At 39.1% G+C, this 22,127-nt stretch overlaps 1 protein-coding gene across 2 annotated transcripts in view; it reads right to left on the bottom strand.

Annotated features, from left to right (window-relative positions):
- The window catches only part of LOC143858710 (uncharacterized), a 47,060-nt gene extending 27,797 nt beyond the window's left edge, over nt 1–19,263 (bottom strand). Inside the window, exons 1-4 of one of the 2 annotated variants that reach the window (XM_077369429.1) lie at nt 19,084–19,263; nt 18,045–18,201; nt 14,196–14,294; nt 3,415–3,518 (exon numbers count right to left, since the gene is read on the bottom strand). In XM_077369429.1, the coding sequence (XP_077225544.1) occupies nt 3,415–3,518; nt 14,196–14,294; nt 18,045–18,173 (332 nt within the window). In that variant the 5' untranslated portion in view covers nt 18,174–18,201; nt 19,084–19,263. Of the gene's footprint in view, nt 1–3,414; nt 3,520–14,195; nt 14,295–18,044; nt 18,202–19,083 lie in introns of those variants that run through there. The other variant, XM_077369430.1, reaches the window with a different exon arrangement.
- Between the last annotated feature and the right edge of the window lie 2,864 nt (nt 19,264–22,127).

Raw genomic sequence — 22,127 nt, 5'->3', positions numbered from 1 at the left:
CTTACCAGCTAACTATCGAACCCCATAACCACGCCCATACAATGTACATGAACGTACCGCATTCCGGGTAACATCGCCTTAACCCACCATCCCAAAAGTCCCTCGAACAGTTCCAATAATCCTTCTACCCAGTCCACCTCCAATAGTCCCAATATTCCCTCCATCCAGTCCCAACAGTCCACCAAATCGATTTCCAACCCCTTTAGAAACCAGCCCATCATTCCTAAACACTACAACCTCTCTACCAGACCCTGACATTAGCCTCTTACCCCTTATCCTTACTGCTGTAATTAAATCAGCAGAATTGAGACAAATTACACTTGCCAGCCCTGCATCAATGTAATTTGCACCATTTAATCTTCCAGAAGTGACTCTCAAAGGAGATCAAATTCAATTCTATGTAAATTTCACTGTCCGATCTTCAAGGGGTGATCTTCCCGAGAAGAACATTCTTGGTCTAAGTAACTGGAATCATTGATTATCACTCTTTGCCCCTCACAGGAATAACTTTCTTTTGTTCTTCTTTCTCCTTAATGTTTCCTCAGAAACCTGCTTGAATTTCAATAATAACAATAACAACAAGAAGAGCATCCATACACTCACAGCAAGCTTTCAGATGAAAAGAATAATGAAATTGGAGTGAAAGAATGTTCCAGCCTTCCAAGTAAAACAAGAATGGCATAACGTTTTTCATATAACCAAAGGAGTGTAATATTGGCTTGTAAGGACGGATAAAAACAATTTAGTAAAACATTCATAGCTAAATGGTCAGTGAATCATTATCTGAGTCAATAATACATTTGTGGTACCCCGTAATCCAATAATACTTTATCCTTAAAACATATGCTCCATGAAACGTGTTGATGGCAGACTTCTACAATGGGCATTGCAATATGCATAATTGAGGAAGGAATGACTAGATTCTTGTTCTCCTTGACTGACTAGAGTAGCAGACCGTCTTTCCATGAATTGCACTTTGCATTCAATTTACAAGGTTTATGTGCTGCCTGAATTCCAAAAGTCCAAGATAAGCTATTTCATATGGGAACGGGCTTGTCCGCCAATATTTGATATGGATGTGTGTCCATTGCTCTCCAGAGATCAAGCTATGCAGACATTTGAGTGTCCAGCAGTTTTCAATATCAAAGTATCCAAACAATAAATGTGTAAAGACGAAAAGAGTATGCATCTAATTTTTTATTGGATACTGTATACTAGCAAGTTCTAAGTTTACATCAATATCCACAAACTCAGTACATGGAATCAACTCAGCCTGCCAGAAAATCAGGCCTGTGGCGGGTCATGACCCTCAAGATCCAGTTGTAGGTTTTGAAACAATCATCTCACTGATGGCTTTCAATCCAAGGAGAAGAAGAGTTTAAATGAAAAATCCTTCAAATGCAAATAGCAACTAGTGATAAATCACTGAGATTTTATAGGCAACCAGAAATTCAGACACAAAATTCTTTAACATATACATGAGGAACTGATAAATATGTGAATGGAGTCATATAGGAGTCACTCCTCTTCCTTCGTGTTGTAGTTGTCTGATTAGTTTTGACTTTTGACCTTTTGGTACTTTTTTCGATAAAGTGACGTTAATTGTCCCAAAAGCAAAGTATTCTCAACTCAACAAAGCCTTCGTCCCAAACTAGTTGGGGTCGGCTAAAATGAATCCTTTAGAGAAATTTCATGAAGAAAGTGAAAGGTATCTACCTGGCTTTAGTTGGGTTCTTCTACATGGATCATTTTCTTCCATTCTACCTATCCAAGGTCATGTTCTTTGTTATGTTCCTAGCTATCAAGTCTTTCCTCACTGTTTCTACCCAAGTTGTTTTCGGTCTGCCCCTACCTCTTTTTAATCTATCAATTTGGCACGAGTCGCCTCTTCTCACTGGAGCATCCAAAGGCCTACGTTGGATATGTCCAAACCATCTTAAGCGGTGCTCTTTCTTCTTCTCCTCAATTGGTGCCACCCATACCTTTTTATTAGTGTCTTCATTTTTAATTTTATCTAACCTTGTGTGGCCAAACATCCATCTAAGCATTCACATCTCCGCTACACTCATTTTATGCACATGCTGCTTCTTGGTGGCCCAACATTCTGAGCCGTATAGCATGGCTGGCCTCACAGCTGTCTTATAAAACTTTCCTTCAACTTGGTAGGGATTTTACGGTCGCACAGAACTCCTGAGGCAAGCTTCCACTTCAACCAACCTGCTCTTATTCAATGGTTAACATCCTCTTCAATCTCTCCTTCCTTACGTAGAATTGAACCAAGATAGCGAAAGATATCCCTCTTAGGTACCTCCTGTCCAGTCATATTTACAACAATCTCATCCCGCCTCCTTACATTACTAAATGTGCACTCCATATACTCTGTATTAGTCCTACTCAGTCTAAAACCTTTAGATTCCAAAGTAGTTCTCCATAACTCTAACTTAGCATTTACTCCTGCTTTAGTTTCATCGATTAATACTATGTCATCTACAAATAACATACACCACGGCACCTCATCCTGGATACCCTCATCCGTAAGCTCATCCACAAGTAGCGTAAAAAGATAAGGGCTTAGAGCTGATCCTTGGTGCAATCCTATTGTAATTGGAAACTCACTAGACGTGCCATCCGTGGTTCTGACACGTGTAATTGGAAACTCACTAGAGGTGCCATCCGTGGTTCTGACACTAGTTACTGCTCCATAATACATATCCTTGATCACATCAACATATTTAGTAGGCACTTTTTTCCTTTCAAGGACCCACCACATAACACTCCTGGGAACCCTATCATACGCTTTCTCCAAATCAATGAATATTCACATAACACTAGTTACTGCTCCCAAAAGCAAAGTATTAACAAAGAATATTCACATATATATGCCAAAAGCTTTTGCAAATTTGAGGCAACATACAATTATACAAAGGATATGATCAGAAGGAAAGAGATTAAATGTTATTTCTTGGGAGATTCATCAAATGTTATTTCTTGGGCTTCCAATCGTTGTGCGGGACCTTGGAGATTAGCAAATTTAATCGATGAGATAAATGATTTAATTCATGCTATTGGCCCTTCCTTAAAGCACCGTCGTCGGTCGGCAAACTTGGTGGCAGATTTATTGGCCAAGGAGGGTGTGGGGCTTTCAGATACGATCGTTCATTTCAGTGATCGTAGGGGGGAGGGGGTGGTATCTATGGAATGATGTAATCGATAAATGGATGCATGTATATCACCGGGACATCTTGTCCCTAGTGTTCTGTACACCTTTTTATTGAAATAAAATTGTTATCTTTTAAAAAAATGATCAGAAGGAAATGAATTGACAGGATGAAAAGTATTTGAGCTAGAGAGATTTCCCCTCAGAAATGAACAGCAGTTGAAAAGAGATTAAAAGGGAGACAAGGGACCACAGACCTACGGGCCATCCTTAGTTGCCTTCGGTGCTCTGCAGTGCTGCCCAGTGCATAACAACCAAGAAGAAACTCCCAAACTTCTGCCCGTATAGATGGATCAACACCCTGACCATGGAGGCAAATCAAGTGCATAAAGTAGTCAGAAAATTGTCTTCCTTGAAGAGAACTCGTTCACAATATTACCAGTATAAATAAATCAGTGCCTCCAATAATTGAGGGTGTTCTCTGAATAAGGAGTTTTTATATACTGTCTGCGGGTTGCTGCGCTTAATAAGGACGCCGCCCTTGATATTTGATCCAATGACAGACTACTTTTTAAGAGGCTGTCGTTGGATCAAATATCAAGGGCGGCACCTATGTCGTACCCCCATTACACGCAGCAGCATGGACACCATACAATTTCGCCTGAATTAGACAGAATGATAACACAATTGCAATAATGGAGGAATGGAAACTTCAGAAGGATCAACAAAACTAAAACAAACCAGAAGAATAGCCAAATAATATGAATAGCAGAGTATAATAACTAGATAATATGACAATATAAATTTGTAAGTGCAATCCATTTTTACCACAGATAAGGAATTGTCAGATTCTAGCTGAAAAGAAGCACTGAGGCAGTAATGGCAATCAGGCAGAAAGGATGCACCCTAAAACCCCTTGCCCAAATGACTTGCAAAGAGATCACATAAAAAATTAAGCCATCCGTAAACTCAAGAAAGTTGATGCAGATAACATAGTGAGGCTGCCTCAACCACCATATCAATGGACTAATGATTTATTATTATTTTTTTCCAATACCGTCAGATTTATTCACCTCTTATATCAGAATTATATGTGAGTGAAGCTCTTATTTTATCTTCAAATGTTTTCTTGCGTTCCTTCCATGTCAACAAAAAGTAACAACCATGCTGCCTCTTGGACTCCCACCGCGGAAGGGGGGGTGGGGTGTTGCTTTCAAGATCTCAAAGGGGCATAAAACTTTCCAAGTAATTAATTATTATTTAATGGATGAAATGGAAGAAGTTATAATCCCAATCTGCTTGTGGAGTAGACCCCACATCCAGCCCAATTGCCCATACTTCCAAAAACAACATGGAACTTGGTATCACCCAAATGATTTAAAAACAATGAAACATGTTGGAGCAAGTAATTCACTGTTTGATCATCTGGAGACAATGACTCTATGGTTGGTATCTGTTAAAGTATAAAAGATTAAATAATGCCATCTCCAACAGCTTGAGCATTTGGAGTAATTGGTTGTTTCACATGGTATCAGAACAAAGGTCGTGGGTTCAAAACTCCTTGATATTAAAAATTCAAGTGTAATCGACTACCCAAAAGAGGGGGCCACGCATGAGGGGGAGTGTTAAAGTATAAAAGATTAAATAGTGTCATCTCCAACAGCTTAAGATTTTGGAGTAATTGTTTGTTTCACAGTTCCTCCGCATCCTTGTGTATATATACACCTAGTAAGAACGACAATACTTTTTTTAAGGGTCTATTCTAGGACAAACCAACGACAAATAGGACTAATTAGGAAACAGCCCTACATGACTCCATTCACAAATCCCATGATTCCACCACATCCTTGTGTATATATAAACCTGGTAAAACAAACAACACCCTTTTTAAAGGCTCTATTTCACATTATCATTCAAACTAGAAAGAAAGCCCATGCAATGCATGTGGTGCCAACAAAAAGTAAATAAATAAAAAGAACGTGTTAAAAATTATTTGAAAAGGGAAAATTAAATCATATGATTAGATCTTAATGCCCAACAAGTTCACCATATTTCCTACTCAAATGTATCAAATAATTGCAATTTTCTTATTGCCGCGAAACACTCTACTGTCCATAAATATTCAAACTGGCACCACCACTCGTTCAGGATGCTCACTATCGGGTGGGAGTAGCAGGAAATGTATATAAATCAGGTTATGGGTAACATCTCTATCATTTTAATAAAAGTTACTGTTTTGGAATCAATATTTTGTATTAGAGAGTCCAAGACACCTGCTAATCCTCAATCTTTCCAAATGCATCCGCCTCAATACATGATATTCATAATTCAAATTATCTAGGCAAAAATGCTCGATCTTTCTTCTACAGATGTTGGCTTTGTAGTCAAGAACCATTGCCACTTCTATTTCGATTCTATCTATTTAATAGTCTAGAGATTTATATTACCAAGGTAGATGGCTATTGTGGCCATGTCTTTCAGACATTATTTCCAAAAATCCTACAGGTGGCAAGGCTGATGGCAACCCTAGAAGTACATATATTAGAAGGGAAAACCCAGAAAAGAGACACTGGAAGTGGTGTCCTGCTGGAAAGTTCTCTGTGAGGTCATTCTATGACTCATTGCATTACTAAACACTACCACAACATCGATGAACGATATATGAGGTGTTCCAGGTTTATCGAGTGTGATCACTTATGTTGGACAGCCGGACAAGACGAAATACTTACCATTATCACCTCATACGCAGCAACCAAACATTTATAACCTATGCATTTTGTGTGTTGACGTAACACCTTGGATGTTTAGAAAAAGATTAAGGGATGATTGGAAGTAAGAAGATTTGAGTAGAACCCTCTTAAGACCCTTAACTAGAGGCCAATTGCAATTTTATTGTATTGGGCCTTGATGGAGGAAAAAGGCACTAGACCCTAGCCCATTAGCTCTAGGACCATGGTTTAAAATTTCGGACCGAAATTTCGGATACCGGTGGGGACCGAAACCGAAAATTTCCGAAATTCAATTTTTCGCCATTTACCAATTTCAGTCCGAAATTTCGGTTTAATGACATTATTTATTTTAAAAAGTGTTACAAAATTTCGTCAGAAATTTCGGGTCAGAATTCGGTCTGAAATTTCGAAATTTAAGTCCGGAATTTGGAACCAAATTACCAAATTTCGGACTGAAATTTCGGTTTTTTGTGGGGTCCGAAATGGTTACCGAAACCGAAATTTTAAACCTTGTCTAGGACTAGAGGGTCATTTAAACTTTAAATGAGGATAGGAGTGTGAATGGCAAGAGGTGTATATTGTAGTTGCAACAAGGATCGAAGGGAGTTTTTGAAGTGGTGTCAAAGGTGTAAATAAGTGAAACATGGAGGTAACCCCATTCAAATGACTTCTTGCCACTTGACTATAAGCCATGAAGCTTATCCCTTCATACCTAGGTGTACATGCATAGAAAACTCCAGCACTCTTGATTAAAATTAATAGGGAGTGAGGGGAAAATGACACATGATTCTGTAAGAGAGGAATATAGGAGAAAAGTAGGAGAGGAGAAAGAAAGAAAGGGATATGTAGGAGAGATATAATTTAATTTGAGCAACAATTAAGGTAAGATTTACATGCAAATATTTGATTTATTATATATTTATATGTTGTTAGTTTAATTTAATTGATGATTAGTGAAACCCGAATATTATAATGCATGTTTGAATGTTTTCTCTTAATTATCTTGTTTGTAAAAGAAATTAAGTGGTTGCATCATATTTTGATCAGTATTAATCATAATGTTAAGCAATTTTTAAAAACAGAATTTTGACCTTGATTTTTAATCGATTTGACATATATAATCTTCTGCAAAAATTATGAAATTTGGAGGGCTTACCCTACAGGATTTGCTCTTCAAGTCCCCTTTTGAATCACCTCATTTGGTTATAAGATGAGTAAGACACGAGCTTTCAAATTGGGTCTATCTATTCTGGCATAAACATAATTACGTAATTTTCCTATCTAGTATTTGAGAAAACTGATAGCTTTCAAAGTGAAATCTGATTCTGTGATTTTGGTATGTGATCTCTTAGGAAGTTATCTTTCATATGCGACTAATTTGAGCTAATTTGATGCTAAATTGAAATTATTATGATTTTTCTACTAAAAAGACTCCAAACTGCCCTGTACTAATTTTCTTCTTACCTGGATTTCAATGACAATTTCCTGCAGAGTAAATCCATGAAAAAAAAATACAAAAATTCCTGTAAAATTGCATGCTCTGTAATCATGGGTTAGCTTTCAAATCCAAGTGGTTTGACTCGATTTGAATTACAATTCGATTTGACATCAATTTGACATGGGTGGTTACATTTCAAATCCAAGTGGTTTGACTCAATTTGAATTACAATTCGATTTGATATTAATTTGACATTGACTGAACCTCAATTTGCCCCTATACTGTAAAACCATAAAAAGTATATACTTTTGTAAATAGCCAATAATTGATGATATATCCCTATGAAAATTATATTCATAGGTTATATTATGTATTTTAATGCATTTGGTAATGTGGAAATGAGATTCATGTGGGAAGATGAAAATGGAATGTGGAATTTGAATGCGAGAATGAAATGCATGTGGAATCATACGAATGAGATGCATGAGTTTATGAAAATGGATTCGTGCAAATATGATGTATGTGTGATCATATTAATGAGTGAAATCATAATGATGTGAATGATAATATGTGTGAATGTATAAAAGGAATGGACTCACAGACCGAATTGGCACTGAGATCCTTTGAAAAGAATGATGAATAATGATGAAATTTTAGGGTTATCTACAATACTCTATGGAGTACACTCACAGGCCGAATTGGTGATGAGACAATACGGGGTAGACTAACGAGCAGAATTGGTGGTGAGACCCTAGGCCGAATTGGGAAGGGGCCTTGACAATTATTATTATTTTATTTTATTTTAATGGTAAAAAGGGGCCTTGACAATTAAAAGACCTCTTCAGTGATTCATTCTATGATGATAGGCCTTGATCGAATTGGGGAGGGACTCAGAGAACAACCTTTCTATAGGCAGAATTGGTAATGGAATTCCACATCCCAAATTGGTAGTGGAAGCTTTTGGTCCGTATGGGGGAGCAGGCTGTATAAAACTTGGGATGTGATCAAATAATTATTTACATTTGCATATTTGTGTAAAATTGATAAAGAATGGTACGTGTGTTCATATGTACATTTAAAATTCACGGGTGAGTTCATGTGTGTATGTTTTCAGGTATGAGCTCATTAGATGTGAATAACTTCATTGAAATTTATAATAGCCTGTATATTGTGTTAATTAACTTAATACTACAATTAAGATTTTTTTTCAAAAGATTAAGTGATTAAGATCTTTATGTTATAAGGTTTTCCTTAAATGTTTTAGATTATTATAAATCATGGTTTTAAATTTCCACCAAAACCGACATGAAACGACCGAAATGTTTCCGTTTCCATCCACACCAAAACTGAAACGAATGAAATGCATAAACCAAAATCCTAAGTCGTATTTGTATACTGTATTAATATGTATTATATAATTATATTTATATAAATTACATGCAAAATGTTGCACATCAGTACATGCATTATTTATAAATATTTATATGAATTACATGTGAAATTTGGTAAGTAGTAAATTGTCAAACATGCGCGATAGTGCATGTCATTAGGTGTTTTATGTTTTTAAATCATTATAGATGGTCGTCTTGCTTATATGATGGTTTCTAAGAGTGTATTTGTGCTTATTCTAGCATCTCCGGAAGTTTCATCTTTGAATTCTATCATTTGGATATGTTTTCAAACAATTCCTTTATTTTACAGGATTTCCACCGAAATTTCAAACCGAAACTGAAACATTTCCATTTCCAAGTTGACCGAAATCAAAACCGAAATTTAAAACCTTGTTACAAACTAGTATAAATTTAATGAATCTTGACTGATGCATGTGATACTTAATGAGTTAGAAATGTCCTTACCCTCAACATCTAAGTGGCAGCTGGTCATATAATTTTAAAGAATGAGAATTTCGGGGATATGGGAGTCTAGTGAGGGAGGCGAAGATCTACATAAGTTGTTTAGTTAGTAGTGGGGGTGGACATGGTTCAGGTCCAAACCGAAGAACTGAACCGAACCGGCCTATTTGGTTCGGTTCGGTCGGTTCTGAAAGTCCGTGGTTCAATTCTAGGTCCAAAATTTTGGAAGCGTTGGTTTTCGGTTAGGTTCTGGGTTTGGGGTGAACCGAACGGAAGATCTCTCTCTCTCTCTCTCTCTCTCTCTCTCTCTCTCTCTCTATATATATATATATATATATATATATATATATATATATATATATATATATATATATATATATGGGGAAAGTGATTGTGAGCGGCCCCTCATATAAGCTTATATGAGGTGACCGCTAAAAACATGGTGGGCCCACATTTTTTGGGGTGATCCGAACCGGTCATTTGATAGGCCCTGACATAGATAGGGGGTGCCCAAAAAATCAGCTCCATAGGATCATCCCAACCCTTCGAACTGTGGAGGAGAAAGAGGGGGAAATGGGCGGGTATAAATTTGCCCACTTACCCGTCCACTTTCCCCTCTTTCACCTCCACAGTTCGAAGGGTTGGGATGATCCTATGGAGCTGATTTTTTGGGCACCCCCTATCTATGTCAGGGCCTATCAAATGACCGGTTCGGATCACCCCAAAAATGTGGGCCCACCATGATTTTAGCAGTCACCTCATATAAGCTTATATGAGGGGCTCATATAAGCTTATATGAGGGGCCGCTCACAATCACTTTCCCCTATATATATATATATATATATATATATATATATATATATATATATATATATATATATATATATATATATATATATCAAATGGGGTTTGCTAGCCTCCTTCGCAGAAGCACCTTCGCACTCCGTCCTTTGCAAGTGATGAGAGTCATGTCAGACAAATTAAATGAATAAAGCAAAAGTCAACATCTGCGGCTGTCATCACTTGCAAAGGACGGAGTGCGAAGGTGCTTCTATGAAGGAGGCTAGCAAATCCCCATATCAAATTTTAGATTTTCAAACTTAAGCAAATATGGGCCATTGGATTGAGAGAGGCTAGAAGGTAGCGTTAAAACTAGGGGTGCAACTTGGGTCGGGTCAGGTTGAGTTTTGCTAAAAAAGGAATTGGAATCAACCCGAACCCAACCCGATTTTAAGGTAAAGGCTCAACCCGAATTCCCAAAAATCGACCCGAGTTGCACCCCTAGTTAAAACTAATAGTCATGTTTTATTTTCATTAAAAATAAGAGGAGGGGGCTGAATTTGGACAAAAGGGGGGCTGAAAAATAAATAAAGAAGTTAACCGATTCAAACAAACCCAATCAAGATCGATTCTGGTTCGGTTCGGTTCTAGGGTTCCATGGTTCAGTTCTGGTTCCCAATATTGGGAACCGATAGGGATTGGTTCGGTTCTGGGTTTACCCCAGAACCAAACCAACCCGAACCATGTCCACCCCTACTTAGTCGTATGATTTTTATATTTATTGGGAAATTTTGATGCATATTTGTATATTTGGCATGTAAATCCGCTAGGAATAAGATTGTATACTTGGTCATTTTTAGAGTTAGCTGTCTTTCAATTATGTTTCATTAAATTATTTTTTTCATGGCAGGAAATTTCATTAATGTTCTATTAAATTATGCTTTTGAAATGAATTCACTAAAGTACATAACATTAGTCCGTTAACGATCTAGATTTTAGGGATTATTGAAATTCGAGACGTTACAACTGATCTGCTGATGTACAAGAATCACTTAGCCAGTTCCTAATTCATTGTCCGTTGGTTGCAATGATAAGGAATCATGTATATTCTCTGTTTAGATGATAATGGTTTTAGATTTCCACCAACCAACACGAAACGACCAAAATGTTTTCATTTCCATCTCCACCAAATTAACCGAAATGCATAAATCAAAATTGTAAGTGTAACAGTGATATACTAGATTAGTATATATTGCATAATTATATTTATATGAATTGCATGTGAAATGCAGTGCAAGTATTATGTATAAATATTTTTATTAAAAGGGTGAGGGCTCTCTATTTGCTTCCAATGCCAGCAATTCACCTTTAGTTAGAAGTAGAACCAGAGGGGAGTCATTCGCCCCACACTTCAGAAAGAGTAAAAAAGTATGGATGAAGTCAGAAGAAGTACAGAAGGATTTAGAAATATAAACTTGGCTACAGGAACCGAAGGTTAGGCCGACTACTAAGCAAAATTTGGTATTTACTAAATTATCAAACATGTGCGGCAGTAAATGTTCGGTGTTAGATGTTTTTAAACTATTATAGATGATTGTGTTGCTTATATGATGGTTTCAAAGTGTGTGTTTGTGCTTATTCTAGCATTTCCTGAAGTTCCATCTTTAAATTCTATCATTTGCATATGTTTCCATAGGTTTCCATGATTTTACAAGATTCCCACCGAAATTTCTAACCAAAACTGAAATGTTTCCATTTTCGTGGCAATTGAAACTGAAACCGAAATTTAAAACATTGGATGCAGCTTGGTCATGCCAAGAGATTCGATGCACTCTTTAGGAGGTCAATGAGTTGTTACAAGTTTTCTCCGATGGGTTTTGACTTTCTGCCCTTTGATCATGTCTGATCTCTCTCTCTCTCTCTCTCTCTCTCTCTCTCTCTCTCTCTCATTGCTTGAGAAGATCTATTGGATCGGTTGTGATTGTTCAATTCTCAAGAAAGTTTTCTACTTTGATGTACTCCTAGAGTACTAGTGGTTTATTTGGATCAAAAGGTAGGAGCGCGGGGGGGGGGGGGGGGGGGGGGGGGGAGAGAGATATATTCGCCCCCTTTTTTCGCCTCATGCGCCCCCTTTTGCCAGTTGTGTGTAATCCTAGTAGTATATTTGGATCAAAAGGTAAAGGGGAATGATAAATTTGCCCCTTTTCGCTTTATTCACCCCTTTGCCGGTTGTGGGTTCACAACCGGTAAAGGTCTCCCTGCCCACAACCCGTTTTTCTCCTTATCCACATGCCCCCTCTTTCTCTCCCCACCCACACCCATTTCTGCTTATCCACATGCCCCTCTCTCTCCTGAGAGAGTGGGTAATAGAAGGAGACAACAAAATAAAAACAATAGAACCAATTACACAGAACAGAGATAACTAATGTCTGAAAGATTGTTGACATGAAGTTGCTTCAGCTCATCCGACGGGTTCTCATTGAGGTAGAATCTAGCAGTGGGAGTTTGAAGCGAGGTCATGGAGAGGGTTGGTGATCTTCATCCGAGAAAAATAACTACATATCATAAAGCCCATGTATCTACGAGAAAAATCCCCTTCCAGAAGCTTGAGGAAAAACGGGGGAAGAGTGGTGAGGAAGGGAGAGACACACTTTAAATTGAAGAATGACCCAGCACAACTAAAAGAAAAGGAAAATAGTTAAAGAGAAAAGTAGAAAAAGGAAAATCATCTTCTACAATTTTCTGTGTTTGGTTCTTGACTGTTGGTGGTATCCATTTAAATCGTCAACTGGTCAGGTTATGTCCGTTGCTAGTATCAACAAGAAAGCACAACAAAGGCATCCAATCCTCAGTAATATGTGGTCCATCCTCTGCTAAAAAGGTAACTAATTGTCTACGGAATCAAGAGTGGTGGCCTCTTTCTCCTCTCCATTAAACACTCGCAATAATCTTTATATAGAGCAGCATTGCATCCAGAGCATTGCATTCGAGGCTGATACAGTGCTCACAATGTCAATAAAGTTGATTCATTGCTGCCATTGAATCCCCAACCTCCATCTTCATGCTCAATCTTTCTGAACATTGGTCTTGAAGCATTAAGCAATAAAGGACATGGAAATCATGTTCAGTGATGCAGAGAAAAAGCATTGGTCTTGAATCCCCAACCTCCATCTTCGCAAGTGTTGTTGGACAGAAAAAAACACCATTGTGAAACTAGATCAACTAGCTAATCAGCAGACACGTGGGTTGTGGTGCTGCGAACACCATGTGTTGGTTCCTCTATTGTACAGAGAATTGGAGGGTGAGCTCCTCACTCGTCGAGTTCTATGCCCTTCCCCTCTCACTTCCCGGTATACAACACTCATCTTTATTGATCATAATGAGTGTGGGCACAAGAATCAAAGAAAGAGAGAAAAAAGCAGGTTACAGCTTACCGAACCCACAATGGGCAAAAGAGGGTAAAGGGAGCGAATGAGGCAAAGAAAGGGGGCAAATTTATCATTCCCAGGTAAATTGACAACAATATCTAATTGCCCAAGAAAGGGGGAGAATTTATCACACCCCAAAGGTAAATTGCCAACAATATCTAAATGCAATAAATGTCAGCATTCTCAAACTAAAACCATCAAGAACTCACAAAAGCTCATTCAAGGGAATAAATTTCATAGGTATTATTCCACCGAATATCATGAACTTGTTATGCTTTTTTTTTTGAATAGTATGAATTGAATTTGTTATGTTATCGGTCACCATTGCAATTTACAATAGTTAGGTATGAGCCTATGCTAGGGTGCTTACTTGTGGGATGGGATGCAAAACTTCAACTAGATGGCAACAATTGAGGCTAAGACATAAGGGCTCAAACTAAAACCATCAAGAACTCACAAAAGCTCATTCAAGGGAATAAATGTCATAGGTATTATTCCACCGCAAATCATGGATTTGTTATGCTTTTTTTTTAATAGTATGAATTGAATTTGTTATGCTATCGGTCACCATTGCAATTTACAATTGTTAGGTATGCTAGGGTGCTTACTTGTGGGATGGGATGCAAAACTTCAACTAGATGGCAGCAATTGAGGATAAGACGAGTTGTGGATGATGTGTAGTAGCATGTGAAATACTATGCATATTTACCAACGTAGTTATGGAGTTTAGAAACATATGAACAAACCTAAAGGATTCTTTGTATGGAAAAAAATTATTCTCAAAAAAAAAATTATTGTCAAATAGCTTACCCCCAAAACAATCAATTTAAGTGCTTTCCTAAAACGAAAAACCTTTCCATCACCATCAAAAGTGGTTTGCCACTTCTCTGGCTTGAGCATTCTGCTTGCCTGCACCATTGGAAGACAGAAAATGGTAATAGCAAATATAGAACTCAGCTTCAAATTTATTTGTGTAGACCAAATAAAGAACACAAATTTAACATAACATATATCACTGACGGGAAAGCAACCCAAAATTCAAAACTATAGACAAAATATTACAAAATGAGAGGCATAAGTCATTTAAAGTGCGAGTAAAGAAAGGAAAAGTCATGACTTTTGCTTCCAAGAGCAAGTGCATACATGCGCACACAACCACACTATTCCCTGCTAGAAATTGGTGTTTATTAGTAGCATGACGTTTCATGTACCATATATGTATATTAGCCAAAAAACAAAACAATATTTGGAAGATACAACAGACCTTCTTAATAGACAAGTTGAATCAATGGTGAGAGAGTATATCACCATTCAAAAAAAATGGTGAGATAGTATATCAAAGGCTAAATGCTATCTGTTAAAGTATAAAAGATAAATAACGCCTTTCTCCTACAGCTTAAGCTTTTGGAGAAGTTAGTAAGTTAACATGGTCTTAGAGCAATAGGTCTCGAGTTCAAACCTCCTGGATAGCAAAAATCCACATGCGATGGTCGGCCTAAAGTGGGACCACATGTGCCACGTGTTTGCCAAGTGGGCCACAAGTGTGGGGGAGTGTTTAAAGTACAAAAGATAAATAACACCTTTCTCCAACAGCTTAAGCTTTTGGAGAAGTTGGTAAGTTAACACTATCCGATGAGATGCTACATTCCAACGGAGTTATATACCAATTCCTTCAAGGATGAATGCTGAATCAATTTAGACAAGGAGCAGTAAGGGACATTATGGACATGCACATTTGCGTAAGGCCATCGAACATTGATTAAGAACTTGTACCTTAGTTTGCCTACGTTTGCAAAGATACAAAATGTACCAAAAGGTTTTGTTCAATTATCATTTAAATGTGCACTGAGTAGATGATTTTCTAATCAACTCACAGATTCGACTTGCAAATGAACATCATTTTTTTTAATGAAAGTAAATTTATTATATCAAGAATGGGAGAGACCGGGATGGTCAATAGAAAAAGCAAAAGTAAAAAGAAAAAAAAGAAGAAAGGACAGCTACACATAAAAAAACAAGAGATCGGAGGGGAAGTTGAAGAACTCTATATTGGCTCGGTCCACCCCTAATCAAGCAAGACAGTCCGCCTCACTGTTGGTTGATCTCTTGATATGATGGAAGTGAAGCTGAAATCCTTCCACTCGATCTTGGATCCTTTTTGATATAATCTGAAATCCTACAAGGGTAGGTGCTACACCCATCTAGCCACTGAATGTCATTGAAGGACTCCCTTCCACAATTAGCCGGTCCAATTATCCTCTTTGTGAACCTGATGCCTTGCAGGACAACTGTAACTTCCGCTTTGTTTGAGTACTTGATCCCAAAAATTTTCCTGATTCCATTGAGATTACCTACACTAAAAAAGGGCAGCCCAGTCCACGAGGCTCCCGCCATTGCGGTGTCTAGGGGGACTAGATGTAAGCAGCCTTACCCTGGCTTCACAGAGAGGCTGTTTCCGTGACTCGAACCCGTGACCACCAGGTCACAATGGAGCAACCTTACCGTTGTGCCAAGGCTCGCCCTCTTAAAATTTAATTTTAAGATTACCTACCCTAGATTCATCAAAATTTAATTTTATGGTTCGAGTATGGGAACTGTTAAAGTATTAAAAGATTAAAAAACGTCATCTCCATCAGCTTAAGCTTTTGGAGTAACTAGTAGTTTTACAAACAGCTAGAGATTTTGGAGTATGGGTAGTTTCACAGGAACATTGTTTCCTCATCCCAAACTTCTACGTTTCGTTTGGAAGCACCAAAGCTGGAGTAGAATGAAAAGAAGCTATTTTTCTGGTCAATCGCCGTTGAAAGGGCGTTGGTTATCACGCAAAGTGGAATTTCGATTTTGGCAAGATCCCTTGTCGACACCCTGTCGGACGACGCGGGAACCTATTTCCCCCTTGTTGTTTTCTGCTTGATATGAGAGGTAAGGGCCCTCCCTCCCTCCCTCGCGAATACACTTCAATGACCCAACCCTGAAAAATCCACCATTGAAGATCACTTTTCACGGTGATTTCAAAAAAGAGGGGTCAAAGCGGCAATTTCAAAAGTGGCAATTTTGGAAAGCATCTACTCAAAAGCTACAGAAGACTGGGTCTTTGACTCCATGCTTCAGAAGCTGATGGAAACACCAATTTCCAAAACGGCAATTTCGGAAAGCATCTCCTGAAAAGCCAAGATTTGGGTTTCCAAAGATCCGATGGAGAAAGCAAGTTGCTACAAGGAAACAATCATGATTTTTTCTTGTAGAGCAGGACAGAGGGTTTTTTAAGTCCTAGTCTTGGGTTTTTTGAGTCTTGTACTAGGACAGTCAACCATGATTTTGATTTCGTGCGTCCAAAACCATCTCTGGCATTCAACGATGTTGATTCTCTTGGAAAATATAACAAATCCCTTGCTCTGATACCAAGTTGAAGTTGTTGGAAGTTAGACTTTAGATGGAGAAAAGGAGGGAGAGAGAGAGAGAGAGAGAGTGGTAATAGTTCTCAGTTCTCACTATGAGCTATTCCTGTAAATTAATGATAATATCCTACATGACATGGAAAAGATATAAATATCCCCCAAATACAATCTAATTCCCATACAAGAAATAATCCTTGTTTCCTACAAGGACGATATTACATGGCATAGGCACATAGACTACCATGTCAAAGATTATAGCAAACAAGTGGTGCACCCTGGCCCTAGGCGTAGAGTGCAAGTTGCAAGGGACCAAAATGGATGGTTAAGAGGAAAGATGGATATGGATGAAGAGGAGATGGACAACAGGGAAGCAAACGAGGATGACAGTATGTTTTAGAGCGATATGATTTGAGTGATGATGAGATTGCATTGAAGGATGGAGAATTCGCTGATGAAGGCTTTAATTGAACATTAGTTTGATGGGATTCTATGATAACTAACTTTTTTAAGAAACTACTAGCTCTATGACTGGTTTTTTATGGTCACTCTTTAATTGTTTACTTGATATGGATTTTAATTCACTTAATATTTAGATAACTAGTTGATTGATTAAGCCTTTATGCATAAGTTGTACATAATTTGAACATAACTTTTGATATGGATTTTAATTCATTTAATATAGTTTAAAATTTCACCTTTTTTTATTTTCATGGTTTGTCTAAGAAATTACAAATAAGTAAGGATGGAGGAGCAAGAGTTTCTCAAGTATGCATGCTTTACACCTCAGGTAATCAAGGATCCATGTGCCATAAGTGCCCTTAGTGGCATTGTCATATATCAACGAAGAAGATCTAATCTTGATTGAAGTCATTGATCGTATAGATAACATCCGCCAAGCATTTATTGTCAACAATATTGGAAAGTTAAAACAGATAGATAACAAAACAGAACAAGAACCCATCAGATGCATCAAAATTCAATACAAACTTGAATTCATTAAAAAAATGAAGACCCAACTCTTAGTTGACAAAGCTCAAAGTAAATTCTCAACTCAACTCAACAAAGCCTTTGTCCCAAGCTAGTTGGGGTCAGCTAAAATGAATCCTTTAGAAAAATTTCATGAAGAAAGCTCAAAGTAAATTCAAATTCAAAATTCTAACCTGATGAATTTGAAGTGATGCATATAATTTCAAAACAAAAACATCAAGTCAACTGAAAACAACACTAAACGCATACTCCCAGGCATCTAAAACTTGCTGACCTTTGTAGGTGAGAGATGAAGACAAGGCTCCCGAATCTGAATCTCGCGGATGATGGAAGTGACGCAACGCAGATTCACCGGCCCAGCCCTCCCACAGATCCATTGCTTATCATCTCCGTCAAAAGACATAGCAAACTCTACCACCCACTCTCACTCTCTGAAATTATTCCGTCCAAAGATTCAAACAAAAAGGAAATCCACCAAAAACAACTCCATTTCATACATGTTATGTAGAGTTATGGTTCCTCTCGAATTGAACAGTTAGGAGGTTTAGTTGCCTCGAATCAACCCTTCTCCTCTTTTTATATCCCTTTAAGTTGCCTATCTGTGTTACGGACAAAAACAATTGCTTTATTTATTGCGGCTGACTTTTGCAGGAGAGAACAGCCACTCAGGTCTACTTTTCAACTTTTTTGTCTTATTCATTTAATTCATCCGAGGCGGCTGTTCTCTCCTGCAAAAATCAGCCGTGAAATGGCTTTCAGCAAAATTGCCTAGAAAATCCCATTATAGAAATATTAATAATAATATGCAATTGTCTTCTTCAAAAAATAATAACATGCAATTGAGAAATATAGAAGAACTAATAGAAATACACAATGCACCAACGCACAACATCCGAGAAGAAACCCTAATTCAGTAAGATCAAATCGGTCAGAATCGAAAATAAAAATTTAATGACTAAACACGGCTGATTCAAACAATGAGAGAAATCTAACGTATAGAACAAAATCGCAATCCAATCCGACCTAACATTCAATACAATTCAAAACTCAAAAGCATTGATTCACTGGAAACACAAAAAACAAAAACAAAACTGATCAGAGATTTCCTATTGAACTCCAAGTATTCAAAATAATCGATGAATCTAAGGAAAATACAAACAAATTACCTAAGACTGCATTTCAATACAATTCAAAATCACTGATTCACAGAAAAACATAAAACAAAACAAAACAAAACTGATGAGAGATTTCCTATTGAACTCAAAGTATTCAAAAGAGTCGATGAATCTGAGGAAAAAACGAACAAATTATACCTGAGAATGGAAGAGATTTGGAGATTTCGGATTCACTGATAGCATGTGAAGATCTCAGTCTCCATTGACAGATAGGGTTTTATTTTTTCCTTTTTTTTGTGTGTAATTTTCTTTATTTTATTTTTCTCTTCGTTCGAGGGGGAGAAACAGAATGGCCTTATTACCGGCCTTGTCTTATTTTTTATTATTTTCTTGCTCATTTTAAAATCCGCACTGTGCGCAGTACGCATACGGGCCATTCAAGTTTTGACACACAAGTAGAAAAAACAACTGATACCAAACCTAGCACTTACACGGAAGGCCTCGATTGGGAAAGGTGCGAAAATTACGCACAGGTGCGTATTCTAGGCTTTCTAGCGTAGACTTATTCGGCAGTGTTGTTATATTTGAAGTCCTTATGCGTATCTTGCCCTAAACGTAACAGTCAAACCCAGATTATGAAAGGAGATTTTTTACCGTGTAAGCCCTAGTAGTCCCTTATTTTTCAAAGGTTGCGCCCAAAACCGTAACAGGCCATAATGTAAATAGGTTGCGCCCAAAAAATCATATCCATGGGATGATCCTAGCCCTCTGATCTAAGGATGAACTGCATATTACGGAAACCTCCTCTACAGATCGGAGGGCTAGGATCACCCTATGGAAATGATTTTTTGAGCACAACCTATTTACATTATGGCCCATCATATGGACGGTTTGGATTAAGCAGTCCGTACAGGTCCACTCTTTACTAATCCTACCGGTCCAATATGATCAAATAATCCTAACCCTTCAACAAAGTGCATCCTTTCGGTTATGTTTGGGGGTAAATAATTTACATTTTATGTATTAATTTACCCTTGAAGTAATTTCCGTTGTTCAATTGTGAGACGAAGAGAAAGAGGCCTGGAGAGGGTGAGAGAGAGTATGTGATTTACCCCATTTTCAATTACTGTCTCCAAGAAAGTATATGAATTACCCATCTTCAGGGTAAATGATGGGCGAGAGGAGAAGTCGTGTACTCCTCAGAAATAATAATTCATTCAACTTATTATCACCGAAACAACCGCCATATGGGCCAAATGAATATTTTACCCCTTATTTACGCCCACTCGACTAGACCTGTTAGGCCTAAAATCGGTAACAGATATGACAGTGACGTAAGAGCCGAGTTGGAGGACTCGAGGAGCCGAAGTGAAGGGAATGAGTCTTGTGGAACTGAGTTCTGCTGCGTTCTGCGTTCTACACATAAGCAAACGAGGTCAGAATGACCAACCGAAGTGTTACTCCGGACAGGCCCTTCGACACTCATGTCAGTATGAGCAAGAGTGCAAACCTAGTTTTAGAGTGGTGGGTGAAGAAGTTATTACCCTGTTTATGAGCTTTGTGAGTCCTTTTATAGAGGGAAAACTGGGGTAGTTGGGGAGTTATTACTTCAGGACAGGTGTCGGCCAGCTATAGGTTCGAGTTCACCTACTCTGCTGTAATTACCAAATTACCCCTGCTAATTACCAAACTACCCCTGCTGACGTGAGATCTGCGGTGGGCCACCCTTGGGCCACGTGTCGACAGCTAATAGGCTGCTGTTTTTATACCCATCAGTTGCCCCCCAGTTCTCCAAGTCATTGTGGTGACTTGGGGAAGTGTGGTGAGTTACATCTCTGCTCGGTGGGAGTCAGTCTCGAAATTTGTCGGTCCGGCCTGGGAGTCAGTCCGAAATTTATCAGTCCGAAATTTGTCAGTCCGGCCTGGGAGTCAGTCCGAAATTTGTCAGTCCGGAGATTTGTCAGTCCGGAATTTGTCAGTCCGAAAATTTGTCAGTCCGGCCTGCGAGTCAGTCCGGAATTTTTGAGTCCGGCCTGGGAGTCAGTCCGGAATTTGTCAGTCCGGCCTGAGAGTCGGTCCAAAATTTGTCAGTCCGGCCTGGGAGTCAGTCCGGAAATTTGTCAGTCCGGCCTGGGAGTCAGTCCGGCCTGGTAGTCAGTCCGGAATTTCTCAGTCCAGCCTGGGAGTGAGTCCGGAATTTGTCAATCCGGCCTGGAAGAGCAGTTCGGCCAAGCCGTCAGTTCGGCTTGAGATGAACTGAATTTTGTCCTATAGCGGATTGGGCTATATCCAGTTCGGCTTGAGATGAACTGAATTTTGTCCTGTAGCGCATTGCGCTATACCAGTTCGGCTTGAGATAGCAGTTCGGCCAAGCCGTCAGTCCGGCCTGGAAAATCAGTGCGGCCAAACCTTGAGTCCGGCCTGGAAAATCAGTGCGGCCAAGCCGTCAGTTCGGCCTGGAAAAGCAGTGCGGCCAAGCCGTCAGTCCGGCCTGGAAGAGCAGTGCGGCCAAGCCGTCAGTTCGGCCTGGAAAAGCAGTGAGGCCAAGCCGTCAGTCCGGCCTGAAATGAACTGAATTTTGTCCTGTAGCGCATTGCGCTATATCCAGTTTGGCTTGGAAAAGCAGTTCGGCCTGGAAAAGCAGTGCGGCCAAGCCGTCAATCCGGCCTGGAATGAACTGAATTTTGTCCTGTAGCGCATTGCGCTATATCCAGTTCGTCTTGAGATGGCAGTTCGGCCAAGCCATCAGTCTAGCCTGGAAAATCAGTGCGGCCAAACCGTGAGTTCGGCCTGAAAAATCAGTGCGGCCAAGCCGTCAGTCCGGCCTGGAAAAGCAGTGCAGCCAAGCCGTCAGTTTGGTCCGGAATTTGTCAGTCCGGCCTGGGAGTCAGTCCGGAATTTGTCAGTTCGGCCTGGGAGTCAGTCCGAAAATTTGTCAGTTCGGCTTGGGAGTCAGTCCGGAATTTGTCAGTCCGGCTTGGGAGTCAGTCCGGAATTTGTCAGTTCGGTCTGGAAGAGCAGTTCGGCCAAGCCGTCAGTCCGGCCTGGAAAATCAGTGCGGCCAAACCGTGAGTCCAGCCTGGAAAATCAGTGCGGCCAAGCCGTCAGTCCGGCCTGGAAAAGTAGTGCGGCCAAGCCGTCAGTTCGGCCTGGAAAATCAGTGCGGCCAAGCCGTCAGTCCGGCCTGGAAGAGTAGTGCGGCCAAGCCGTCAGTTCGGCCTGGAAAAGCAGTGCGGCCAAGC

This window comes from Tasmannia lanceolata, unplaced genomic scaffold, assembly GCF_043159265.1.
Source record: "Tasmannia lanceolata isolate RefF3 unplaced genomic scaffold, GAP_Taslan_0.1 ptg000026l, whole genome shotgun sequence".
Classification (NCBI taxonomy): Eukaryota; Viridiplantae; Streptophyta; class Magnoliopsida; order Canellales; family Winteraceae; genus Tasmannia; species Tasmannia lanceolata.
The sequence above is the reverse complement of the archived record's forward strand: the minus strand, read 5'-3'. Positions and strand labels throughout refer to the sequence as shown.